A 13,710-nucleotide genomic window follows, 5' to 3' on the forward strand; every position below is an offset into this window, starting at 1 on the left:
CAGGGGTCACACAGCAACCCCACCCCTAACTCCAGGGGGCCCCTGCAGCCTCCCTGGCATATTATCATATCCTCCACAAAGTCCAGCTCCGATCTGCCCTATGGCCCCACAGCCACGCTCCAGTACTGGGCTTCCACATTGCCTTCCACTGTCCACACCCCTCTGTTCTCATTGGCTGGGGAGAAGCTGTGAGCCATTTACTGAATGGAGAGGAGCATGGGGTGAGAACAGCCCTGGATGGGGAAGTGTCTGTGTTGTGTGCTGGCAACATGGAATGGTAACCAAGCTCAGCGAGGCAAGAGGAGGAGAGTGCCGTCCTGTAGCCACGATGGGACTGATGTCACTCATGAGGTATGACACTGCTCAGTGTCTTCTAGTCACTAGCTGGGATTCTCTGTTTACCCCCCCGGGGATGTCTACTTACCCCACGTCTCTGCCAACTGGGGAAGAGACACACCTTCCCCCAACACCTGCCAACACTGACAGAGAAACCTTCAGAAATTGCTAAAACAAAGCCCCTAACACCTCTTTCCCAGTACAGCACTCTATACTGCTCCTCCTCCGCAGGGCTGAAATCACATTCCTTTACAACACAGCCAGTCAGCCATGATCTGCATAGAGTGTATTTGCCTACTGCAACTACACTGCTGTTCCGACCAGGGGATTTCGTAGGTCAGAATGGCAAAATAAAAGCCAGATACACCCTGTGAAGGCTGATAGACTGTGTGTAAAGGAATGCGATTTCAGCCATGTGTATTGTGTGGGGGGGGGGGGGGGGGGAATGTGCTGGAATGGGAAAGGAGCTCTGCAAATGACTTGCCAGGGGTGATCCCTGCCCTCTGATGTAAGGAGGAACTCTGGGAACTCTAAACTCTTAAGCCACTTTGAGTATCTTGGCGTGCGGTGGGTGTATCTGCACACAAGGTGGAAGTGGTGGGTGGTAGTGGGGGGGGGGGCCCAGGTCAACTTTTGCATCGGGGCCCACAAGCTTCAGGCTACGCCTCTGATGGTAACCAATCAGCTTCTAAGTTAAGCTTGTTCAATTAAGCTTTGGTAATAAAGCCTGGAAGCTGATTGGTTTCAATGAAGAGTTGCACCAGTTTTAGGACTCTCTAGTTTTAGTAAATAACCCACAACTGCTCTAAAGAACAGACATTTCAGATCTCAAGAATACAATCAGCCTTCAACTGAACAGAAGAAAGCGACATCACAATGATTTCCAAAGATGTAATAGTGCTCTTCATAAACACTACAATATAGGTTAAGGGGGTAATAAATAAATAAAAAAAAATAAAATAGAAATAAAATGTAAAACTCTTGGCTACATTTATTTTTGAACAATTTACTATTTGTGACAACTGACACACTTGTTGGTATTATTGTGATTATTTTCTTCTATTACATCTGCACCACTACAATATGTTGTGCATCATATATTTAATTGTTAACAAATTTAGTGTTATTATATATTTTTAACAAACATCGTTTTGGTGCATTACATATCTATCTATACACATTGCTGTATTACCATACGCATTATAACATTCACCTTTTCACCAAAAAGATCGTTGGAATTTCCTGGAATTTCCTCAGAACTAGGTTACATACATTGAACCCTAATGTACCTTAAGGGAGTAATAAGAGTGTTGTACTATGGTTCGCTGTATGAGTCCAACACATTTGGAGCAGGTCTCATGTGGCCAGTCTGACTGTATCTTATATTGGCCTTGTAGCCTGGCACTAAAATTACAGATTAGTTACCAACTCCGGACAAGGCAGAAAGTAGAATACACACCAAGCAAAGAGATATCTGCTTTTCAATTAAAACAGTGAGATTTACTAAATAAAACTGGAGAGTACAAAATCCAGGTACAGCTGTGCATGGTAGCCAATCAGCTTCTAACGTAAGCTTTTTCAATTAAGCTTTGAAAAAAAAACCTGGAAGCTGATTGGTTTTTATGCAGAGTTGCACTCATTTTCCCCAGAGCTTAGTGAATGTGGTGAAGTTCTGCTGATTTACATCATCCAATCGTGTGCAAACAAAATACTGATTTTTTTTTTTACAACTTCCTTGCATCTGATTGGGTATTCTTTACAAAGTAAAGCTTCACTGCATTCACTAAGCTCTAGAGAAAATGAGTGCAACTGTATGGGCAAAGTGCCTTTAGTACATCCACCCCAATCTGTCTCACAGTGAAACAATGCTCCAGTACAACTTTTGGTTTGTAATTGCAACAAATCCAAAATGAGTCTGAATATGCTTTAGACATAGGATTTTGATTTACTAAAGTAGTAAGGTCTGGTTCACCTCTGTGTGGTGTGTCTAACAGGAGTTTTCGGTGCGTTACCATTTAAACTCTAAATTTAAACTCTGAATAACATGTATTTTGTTTAAAGAGCATAAAAGATGCAGCAAGCAAGATTTTTTTTTTTAACACAGCAGACCTAAAGTGCACAGGTGTCAGCCACATAGTGAATGTGACTAAATAATTATCTACTAAATAAACAATGACTAAATAATGAAATCACTTTGCTAAGCGAACAATTCTGCACCTTTTGTAAATCAACCCGGCAGGCAGCACACAATGGCAGTTACTAATATTTGTTTGTCTAAAGTATGTCATACAAACATAACCTGAGTTTTTTTTCTTTTGCATTAACATCACCTCCCTGCAAGAAATCTGGTGTTCAGGGAACACTGACGGTCCAGCCAAGTGAATATGTAGGCCCAGTATCCTTGTCATATACAGTGTAGACTTGGAACTGTATTGGAATAAGAAGAAGAGGGAAGAACAACACGGAATCCTGTAACAAATAGCTTATCATTCCCACCCAATAACACAAGTGGAAGCTTCCTGGAATCTACCTGGATTGGATTACATAAAACACACAACAGAGTTGTAAGGTTTCCTGGATATTTGCTTATCTCTGCCTTCAAAATTGGGCCCAAATGTAATACATTCTAATTTTATTTGAAAGAAGCAGTTTAAGTTACATGGATGTGATCAGCCTAAAGAAGAAATTTTTATGGACCCCAAAACAAACCTTCATACTCACCTCTATGCTTCAGCTGTCCCTCATTGACGCTAAGAGAAGGAGTGATCACATGACTGCTGATCACTCAATTCTCGGTCTGCTCAGAGGAGAAAGTGGTGATTGTTAGTCACCGCTCTTTGTTCTGCTCGTCCAGCACTCACCAGAGCGCCGGGCAGGAGCGAGCATGGGCATGGCTGCCTTTGCCTCTCAGCCACACGCCAGAGCCAGTTGTCAATCATGCAGCTGGTTGGATCCCGACAATATGGTCAGGATCCTTCCAGAGCCTGGAGCGACTCTGTGACATCAGCTGTTGGCAGGCAACAGCTCCCTATAAGCTGACTCTGGGTCACAGGAGAGCAAAATGCATTCCTGTGACCCACAAGAGAAGTATGGCCAAAAAGCTTTGGCCATGCTTCTCTTTTAACTGTGCAATCAATATAAAATATTTTCCTATAAGAATTGCATTTAGGAAGATATCCAAAAACAAAAAAAAGTTCTAAGTGTACAATTCACTGAAGAACTGCAATCAACAATGTCTGTAGGAGATATGCAGCAGAAGAACAGGCATCCTGATTATATAAAACACAAAGAAATGTAAACAGTTTGTATTATAGAAATCGCTACAGAAAACAAATTGAAAATATAATATTATTACTGTACATAGATACAAAGTTTACTTAGCAGCCATTTCAACTTTTTACAAATACTAATCCTACACAAGGGCCCATTCACGATTTTGCATTAACACAATTCACAGTAACATGCATTTTGCACAATGTGGTGCCGCTTCCAATGCACTTTGCTGTGTCCTTGCAGCACAGCGTAAGGAAATGCATGATCCTGGTTTTTGGTTGTGTTACACAGCACATTCAAATGAATGGGCGGCCATAACACATTGCACATTACTGCACAGCACAACACACAATAGTGTGAATGGGCCCTAAGAGTAGATACAAGGTCTATGCCATTACCTTTAATAACCAGAAAGACCTCAACTCTGTGCCTTTTTGATTTAGGGGCCAATTTATAAAAGAAAGCGGATATCATTATATTTCACAAGGTTACTTCAAACCACAGCCTATATTTTACAGTCCATTCATAAAATGCAGACCATTATATAGAGCCAGCAGTGTCCTATAGAATTCTGCCTGCTTAATGCAGCAAAAAGAACTACTTGATAAAAGGAGGTCCATTTAAATTACTTTGACAGGTCACATGACCAGGCTCTCCCTTCCATTTTTTTTTACTCGTTAATATTAATAGTCCTCCTCTAACTCCAGAATTTCAAAACTCGCAGAACCCTCAGTACAATTCTAAGGCACACATCTGTAAAAATGTGTCAGGCCTTTTCTTGTAAGCAGCACTATAGCCCGTGGCAGGGACATACCACTGCTTTTTAAATGGATCCCTTACTTTCACTTTGATACTGGGGTCAGACTTCTCTGACTTTGGCATAAGCCCCTCTATGTGCCCCTTGTCCAATAAGAGCACAGTTAATGGCCAGTGAAGTACTCTTACTGGATGGGGAAGGTGGCTGGAGGTAAGGATTCAACATAAAGTCAAGGAACTTGGGTCCCTAGTATCAAAGTAAAGCTAAATCAGAGAGGGGACATAGAAAGGGCTTTTTGGCTAATAAAGCCATTAAACACCTTGTGATGCCACTATCGGGTAGGACTTTTATTTCAGCTATTAAATATGGCTGACAGGTCTTCTTCAGAGCCCAACTATGATAACAACGAGTAACTGTACACCATTCCTCTTTGTGCTATACTGTTAAATAAGGCCTTGTGTTTAAAGAAGGCATGAGGTTTCTAATACCCTACAAGTATATAGGAAACACCCAAAAGGCATAAGGGTGTCTGTCATATGTTGGAACAATACATTTACACAGATTAAAATGATAATATAGATAAATACACGCTGGAATTCTGCATACTAGCTCAATGTCACAATTATTCTCCCCATTATTCTCTGCTGTGTGAGCAGGAATGAGTTACTCTTCTCTTGATCCGAGATCATTAATGACCCTGGTTCACTTTAAAAAGGACCAATACTAAAATACAAAATATGCCGTGTGGACATCTTCAACATTCACACAGGCAGAATGAATTATCATCATATTGTTATGTAATAAAATTATCTCCTATGTTCTTCAGCTCCATCTACTGGCCATATTTTCAGAAAAATATTGCATTATTGCCCCTAGATGGAGCTGGCAATCATAGGAGATCAGCATATTACAAACAATACAATATCTTGTTATGCCTGTGCGAATGCTGGGGACATCTGCACAGTAAATATTTTATATATAGACCCCCATAGTGTTAACATAAAGCTATGTTAACAGTCTTCCTGGGATGAAAGAACCAAAAAGAAGTAGTTCATAGAGAGCCTGAAATCCTCACCTTTCTTGGAGAAAATGATGGTGCACACTCTTTTCAGTGCTTGTCATGAGATTTAAAACCTAATGATTTGCCACTGCAGGGTGCTTGAAGCAGCATTTTCTCCCAGAAAGATAAGTATTTAACATAGTTTTATGTTACCATAGTTTTAAAGTAATAAAAGTTATAAACTGGCATAGATAGATAGACAGACAGACAGACAGACAGACAGACAGACAGACAGACAGACAGACTTAGTCAGTAGGGTTCAATATTGAGTTGGCCCACCCTTTGCAGCTATAACAGCTTCAACTCTTTTGGGAAGGCTGTCCACAAGGTTTAGGAGTGTGTTTATGGGAATATTTGACCATTCTTCCAGAAGCGCATTTGTGGGGTCGGGCACTGATGTGGACGAGAAGGCCTGGCTTGCAGTGTCTGTTCTAATTCATCCCAAAGGTGTTCTATCGGGTTGAGGTCAGGACTCTGTGCAGGCCAGTCAAGTTCCTCCAGCCCAAACTCGCTCATCCATGTCTTTATGGACCTTGCTTTATGCACTGGTCCAAAATATTTGGTTTTGGTTTTTGAAGAATCAGCTATGAACAGTGACAGCTTTCTCTTGCTAAGTATTAAAATAGCCATAAACAAATCAAGACTGGCACTGCCCTGTGTACTGTGGGTAAAGGTGTGCCTATAATGTATGGGGTGGAAGAATTCTGTTAGACTGACAGAAATGTTATTCACTAACTGTCAGCTTTGTCAAGTATATCACAGTTTAGAATTTTCAGTACTGTTATAGGTTTTTATGTCTGCTTTCAAAACCTAAAATCTGCATGCTGTTAGCAGGATTATAGATTGAAAGGGTTGGAAATGATGATAGAATTTTACTCACAGCTGATCAGAAGAGGGGGATTGGGGGGATTACATTTGTGAGATAATAAACATGATACAAAATCCATATGTGCTGATATACTGTATATTATAATCCCAGATGTCCTATAAATACCTTCTATAACTTCTATATTGACAGCTCATGTCATTTATATGATGATCCATGACAGATCCTCTCCCTAGCAGCATCATCACAATGACTGCCTTCTATCTTTAAAGACCCATTCGGACTTGAGTATTTTTTCAGCTCCATGCTCAGAAACGCTCATCGAGCAAAAGCCTATTCATTTCAATGGCCCCTGATCACATTTGAGCGATTTGTTGCCTGTGTATAAGCTACTTTTCAGGCAGATTCGAGCATTTTTGTCCCCATAGACAAAATAGAAAACGCCTAAACAGTGAGAAATTTGCATTTTTTTCAGGCGTTTTTAGCTCAAACAGCTCCTCTCCCTTTTTCTAGCATCACTCCACACCTTACACAGGTTTCTATTGGCCACAAAAAAAAACACCTAAATGAAAAATGCCTATAATATTTGCAAATCTGCTCAAAAAAATGCTCAAAATTGCCTGAAAAAAAAAAAAAAAACCATGAGAAAATACGCCTGAAAATGCTCAGTGACTGTAGCCTAAGGCTTAATGTACACGGGACATTTTTACAACCTCTCCTGAACGATTTACCTTGCCAGATGGTAACCCATGTTTAAAACGTCAGTTTTGCCGCGTTTAGCTGCATTTTGCTTTTAGAAGCGTTTTGAAAAAAAAATTTTTTTTTTTTTTTTTTTCAATAGCCAAAAATGAAACACACCTGTAAACGAAACGCAGCTAAATGCGAGTTACCGCGTTTAGCCATGTTTGGCGTTTGAAATGCCTCTAAACACAGCTTCTGAACGCATTTTTTTGGGTTCCAAAAAAAGCCTCTAAACGCAACTGCCTAGAAACAACTATAAATGAACCTGTGTACATGAACTGATAAGATAACATAGGAGAGTTCAGGAGCAATTGAAAAAAAATGCCCAACTGCTCCTAAACAAAAGTCAGTTTGTATACGGCAGTGTACATGAGGCCTAAAGGAATACTGCTGTATGTATTACTTTATGGTGACTACATTGATATTGGTATTGATGTCAGCAGTCAATGTATTTTTTTCTGCTACACTTTGATATTTTATTTTGACAAAAAAAAAATTGTAAGGTCATCCAAGCCCATGATTACATAATCGCACTTTTCATTCCACCTATTGCTTGAGTAAACTGAACATACTTAGCATCTATGGAAAGGGATGGGGAGTCAGATTGGACTCGTCTGGGGGAACACAACATGGATTGTCTGCTGTTACCAACATCCAAACAGGAGATTTTATAAATCACCCCTCCCCCCTCCCCCAAGAATGACAGCTCTCAGTTATCCTTTGCTTATCTCCATCCAATCTAAACTAAATTGTCTGCATTGCACAACCATCTAAAGTCTATAGGTCTTTAGTCTGCCAAGTCTTTTGGGTACAAAAGCATAGAGGATGCATGCTCTGTGGTAGAACATTGTCTTGGAGCACTGGGGTTATCGGTTTGAATCCTAACCAAGACACCAGCTGCATGGAGTTTGCATGTTCTCCTTGTGCCTGCATGGTTTCCTCCTACACCCCATGGACATGCTGTTAGGTTAGATGGCGTCTGTCTCAATTGCCCCCTGTATGTGTATGTATGCATGTGAGATATAGGGATCTAAAGCTGGCCATGCATGGTGCACATTTTGGCTGGATCTTGATGTATTTGCTCCATGGGCAGTCCTGTCGGAATCTAATTGAAAAATTGAAGGAAACGGTGGAAAATTGTCAGCTGAAAAGCACCTTCATCCAATCAGATGCAGGCACTGTTTGGGTATTTTGACAGCTGTCAGAATAAAATAGCCCCAATGGGAGATTCCCCATAGGCTGAATGAAAAATATCTGTGTATGACCAGCTTTAGATTGTAAACTCCTTGCAAGACTGAGTTGACTGTATAATATGTAATACGCTGGGTACATAGTGCTATATGAATACCTGTAATAAATAAATAAGGTCCTCGTCAGGGCCACACATTTCATTTCATTCAGCCTGACACCCAAATCTATAGTCTGATGAACGTAACCCATCCTGTGAGCTCAGAGTATAAAACCTTAGATGTTTGGGGGAGAACCTGTCACCCACATATTGAAACTTTTCTGAAATCAGATTTGGGATCCATGGTTCAATTCTAAATATTGCATCTTCATAGAATTCAACTACAATTGGCTACTCACTAATTTTGTACTTTTATTAAATGATGCATTTAGGAAATCAGCCAAGTATTTGCACTAAATTCTAGTAAAATAATATTACAAAGATAATTGCAAAAATGACTAAGAAGTCTAATATTTATACACCAACCTATATTCTAAGACAAAACACATTGTTCATCGGTCATATTGAGGTGATGTGTAGATAATTACCATCCCCCTGACAGTCCCTGCTGAGAGATCCGTCTACACAGGAGCTCCATGAATAACCCTTGGATGATGAAAGAAACATCATGAAGTGCGTAATGTCCCAGCATCTGCCTGTCAACTGACATATTAATGTCCTTGTCACTTATCTAATGGCATCATGGCAGAACCAGTACTGTCAGTCCTGTATCTCCAATGGCAGCTCTTACTTATTCTCTGACAGTCCTCCTTGTATTGGTACAGTTCTTCCACTCAGTTCATCAGCAGTATCAGTGCAGCCAATGAGTATTATGGCTGTACAACAAAAGACCGGGCCCCCACAATCCAAACACACTTCTCATTGGATGAGAGCACCCCCCTCTATCTGTGTTTGTTGACCCTCCATCAGTAGAGGCTGCCAATCACAAGTCAATATAGGACCAAAGGGAGTCTGTAGTATGTCCATCACAAGTCACTATGGGGCCACAGGGAGGCTATAGTATGTCTATTACAAGTCACTATGGGGCCACAGGGAGGCTATAGTATGTCTATTGAAAGTCACTATGGGGCCACAGGGAGGCTATAGTATATCTATTACAAGTCACTATGGGGCCACAGGGAGGCTATAGTATGTCTATTACAAGTCACTATGGGGCCACATGGAGGCTGTAGTATGTCCATCACAGGGTGGCTGCAGTGTGACCATCAGAAGTTTCAATGAGGCTGTAGTTTTCTCCTAAGTTAAATGGAGACTGTAGCGTGCTCATCATAGGTCGCCATGGGGCCACAGGAAGGGTGAAAATTGCTTATCACAAGTTACAAGGAGGCTGTAGTCTAACCATCAAAAGGAGGCTGTTGTGTGCCCATCACAAGTTTCATGGAGGCTGTAGTGTGCCCATAACAGGTTACATGGAGGCTGTCCTGTGCCCATCAAAGGGAGGCTATAGTGTGCCCATCACAAGTTATAAGGAGGCTGTAGTGTGTCCATCATAGGGTTGCCATGGGGCCACAGAGAGGTTGAAATCTGTCCATCACAAGTTACAGTGAGGCTGTAGTCGGTCCATCACAGGTCCCCATGGGGCCACAGTAAGAGCGCAATGTTGCCATCACAGGGCCCCATAGGGTCACAGGGCCAGAGCCTGCCTGTTACTGGGAAGGATGAGCAGGCTGCGGCTGCAGATGCTGTCCCTTCTCATGGTCAGGGTGTGGTCGGGCAGTCCTTGGCAGAAGTCAGGTGAGGTGACTCGGCGGAGGAGGCGGCTGCAGGGTGCGGTAGGTGAGCCCTCGCGGACCGGTCCTTCCCAGCTATGAGCTCTCTGTATCCCGGGCTCGGGAACTCGGAGCTCCTCCTGCTGCCTCCAGCCGTCCTGTGTACCGGGGGGTGCGGAGGAGCAGCTGCTGGAGGAGCGGAGGAAGATGACATCTCGGTCCTCCCGGCGGTGTGAGAATGGTCGGGCGAAGCGCTCCAGCATCTGTCGGGACCGCGGTTTGGGGGTGCGGAGCTCGTCTCCTCCCCTGCGGGGCTCCGGGCTGTGTGCGCTCAGCGCTCTCTCACACTCCCAGTGTCCGGAGACCCGGGCGGCATCCAGAGCGGACACCCCGGCCCGGTTAGTGGCATCTAGTCGGAGCCCGAATCTCTTGTAGGAACGGAGAAGGAAGATGAGCTCGGCGCTGTGCCCGCAGGAGGCGGCATACATGAGTGCTCGGTTCCCCGCCCGGTCCGCGATCTCAGGATCCGCGCTGTGCTGGACCAACAGCTTCACGGCGTCCAGGTGTCCCAATTCACAGGCCAGGCTGAGCGCCGTCCTCCCCGCCTCGTCCTGCCCGTTCACATCGGCGCCTTTATCCAGCAACAGGCGGACAAAACGGCTCCGGAGCTCGGCTTCCCGCAGACACGCGGCGTGCATCAGAGGGGTCCGCGCCTGCTCCCCCGCGGGGGTGTTCACTATCCTCCGATCCAATGCGTCCAGCACGAAGCGGGCCAGGTGTACCTTCCCCCCGTACATGGCATCCAGGAATGTCTGAGTGCCCGAGCTACGCCGGAGATCCCGGGGCCGGAGCATGCTGAGCGAGGTGTGTGCGAGATCTCCGGGAACACCGGCATTTATACCGCCCTGGTCTCCATGGTGACGGCAGCCGTGATGCTGCTGGCCGGGGAGACTCCCTCCGGTGTCAGAGGGGGGACACCACCGGGAGGGAGGAGGGGGGGGGGGGCAATGACAGCAGGGCGTGCCGGGATCAACCGAGGACTGACACCGGAGAATGGGACAGATCTGCTCATACACCGACCCATAGGTGTGCATTATATGTGTGTATACATACTGATGGTGTCAGCAGTTTTTATTTTTATTATTTTATTTTTTCATACTGATGGTGTTAGGAGTTTTTATTTTTATTATTTTATTTTTTCATTTTTTGGGAGCCAGTTAGGGGGTTTTGGTTAAACTGTGCCACACAGGGTTATTAGGGTGTGCCAAGGCACACCTGGCACACCCAGTGTGCTTGCCTATGCACTGACCTCTCTCTGCTCATATAAAATATACACCGTTTAGCCCCTTCCCTCTCTTCTCTCTGCTATCTTTTCTTCTGTCTTCTCTTTATTTCCATCCTCCTTTCTCTGTGTCTTCTCTTTCTCTCCCCCTCTTCTCTCTGTCCTCTCTATCTTCTCTTTTCTCTCTTCTCATCTCATCTCCCCCTCTTCTCTCTGTCCTCTTTCTCTTCTCCCTTACTCCTCTCTTCTCTACCTTCTCACCCTCCTCTTTCTCTTACCATCTCTCTTTCTGTGTCTATCCTGTCTTTTTTCCTCTTTTTTTTCTTTTCTTTTATTTCTTCTTCTCTTCTCTTCTCTTCTCTTCTCTTCTCTTCTCTTCTCTTCTCTTCTCTTCTCTTCTCTTCTCTTCTCTTCTCTTCTCTTCTCTCCTCTCCTCTCCTCTCCTCTCCTCTCCTCTCCTCTCCCTTCTCTCCCACTTCTCTCTCTTTTCTCTTCCTCCTCTCTTTTCTCCTCTTTCTCTCTTCTCTCTCTCTTCCCTCCCTCTAGCTTTTCTCCAGGGATGCTCCTCTGGATCGGTCTGAACACAGGTTCATTCCTAACTTTGCTTGCTCTCACATTTGTTGGAATGCAGACTTCCAGCCCGTTTGGTAGCAGCATAATATATAGTTGGTTTTTCTTCAGCTACTACATATGACAGTCAATCAAAAGTCGGCACAGGCAGGATCTAATAAAACTATGAAGGCTTTATTAAGTTATAGGGTTAAAATCCAAACAAATCAGATCCACTTACATATTTCAGCCAAGCAGCCTTAAAGCTGAGTTCCACCCAAAAGTGGAAGCTCCGCTTATCTGAGCCCTCCCACCTTCGGTGCCACATTTGGCATTTTTTTTTGGGGGGGGGGTACCTGTTTTTGATAGGTACCCATCCCCACTTCCGAGAGATCTCTCAGAAGTTCGTCCCCCTCCTTCCCTCGCCGCAGGGCCATTTAGAGAGTGCAGCGCGCTTCGTGCATGCGCAGTAGGGAACCAGCTGTGAAGATGAAAGGCTTCACTGCCGGTCTCCCTTGCCACAAATGGCGGCAGCAGCACCCAAGAACCAATGGAAACATCAGCTAGGGTGCCGACATCGCTGGATTCCAGGACAGTTAAGTGTCCTAATATTAAAAGTCAGCAATTACAGTGTGTGTAGCTGCTGACTTTACATTTTTTTGCTGAGGGGGGCCAGAATTTCGCTTTAAGTGGGTCTGATTCATTTGGACTTTAAAGCGATATTAAAGCTTTATTTTTATTTTTTTATTTTTTTAAATTAAAATAACAAACAATGGTTTTGCACAGAGAAGTCCCGATCCTCTTCTTCTGGGGTCCCCCACCAGCACTCCAGGCTCCTCCTCTTCAGCAAGTGCTTAAAAGCCACTTTCCATGGGGCACCCGTGTGTGCTTGCTTCTGAGCCGCTCTTTCTGCGTCTATTGACACAGAGCTGGCGGCTCGGCCCCGCCCCTCGCTCGCTCAGCACAGCATTTGATTGACATTTTGATTAGGAGGGGGACAGTGACAAGAGCTGCTGCTTTCATGCACATCGCTGGACCTGATTGGGCTCAGATAAGAAAATGGGGGGCTGGGGGAGAATCTGCAGCACAGAAGGTTTCTCATTTTAATTCATAAAAATGCATTAAGATAAAAAATCTTAAAGTTATTGTAAAGTCTCGTTTTTTTTTTTTTCTATAAAAGTAATAAACATGTTAGACTTACCTGCTCTGTGCAGTTGGTTTTGCACAGAGCAGCCTGTATCCTCATCTTCTCCGGTCCCTCTTCTGCTCTCTTGGCCCCTCCCTCCTGTTCAGTGCACCCACAGCAAGCAGCTTGCTATGGGGGCACCCAAGCAGAGCTGCAGCTCCGTGTGTCCATTTAGACACGGAGCCCCTGTTTGGTCCCTTCCCCTCTCTCCTGATAGACTAACTCACTTTGACAGCAGTGGGAACCAATGGCGCCGCTGCTGTGTCTCAGCCAATCAGGAAGGAGAGTCCCAGATGGCTGAGGCACTCGTGGACATCGCTGGATAGAGATGGGGCTCAGGTAGGTATTAGGGGGGGTTGCTGCACACAGAAGGCTTTTTATCTTAATGCATTCTATGCAAAAACCTTCTGCCTCTACAATCACTTTAAGGCTTTAGAACCGCTTTAACCCTAATAAAAGCCTTCATATTTTTATTAGATCTTGCCATGTGCTGACTTTTGCTGGACTTTCACTGTTTGAACCTTGCATACAGGGTGGTTGATCTGGGCATGGGGACATCTTGTTACCTGCATTGGAGGCTGGGTTGAGTGCAGTGGATCTCTTTGGCATGACTATATATGATGATAGCTGCCTTTGTCCGCTGACAAAGTGAAAAAGGAAGTCAGGAATAGTTCCATGATCCCAGTGATGTTGTTTATCTAGTATGGTCATGTTCATATATGGTCAATGACATCACGTGGTA

The 13,710-nt window shown here is 44.1% G+C and overlaps 1 protein-coding gene across 1 annotated transcript; it reads right to left on the bottom strand.

Annotated features, from left to right (window-relative positions):
* Positions 1-1,312: 1,312 nt before the first annotated feature.
* Positions 1,313-10,938, bottom strand: ANKRD63 (ankyrin repeat domain 63). The gene has a single exon (XM_073610509.1). The coding sequence runs from the start codon at positions 10,803-10,805 to the stop codon at positions 9,867-9,869; it is 939 nt and encodes a 312-aa protein (XP_073466610.1). The 5' UTR covers positions 10,806-10,938; the 3' UTR covers positions 1,313-9,866.
* Between the last annotated feature and the right edge of the window lie 2,772 nt (positions 10,939-13,710).

Source organism: Aquarana catesbeiana, linkage group LG13, assembly GCF_042186555.1.
Source record: "Aquarana catesbeiana isolate 2022-GZ linkage group LG13, ASM4218655v1, whole genome shotgun sequence".
In the NCBI taxonomy this organism is placed as follows: domain Eukaryota; kingdom Metazoa; phylum Chordata; class Amphibia; order Anura; family Ranidae; genus Aquarana; species Aquarana catesbeiana.

Bases quoted from the DNA above. Each gene is read 5' to 3' on its own strand.
- ANKRD63 (XM_073610509.1), bottom strand. From the start codon at position 10,805: ATGCTCCGGCCCCGGGATCTCCGGCGTAGCTCGGGCACTCAGACATTC.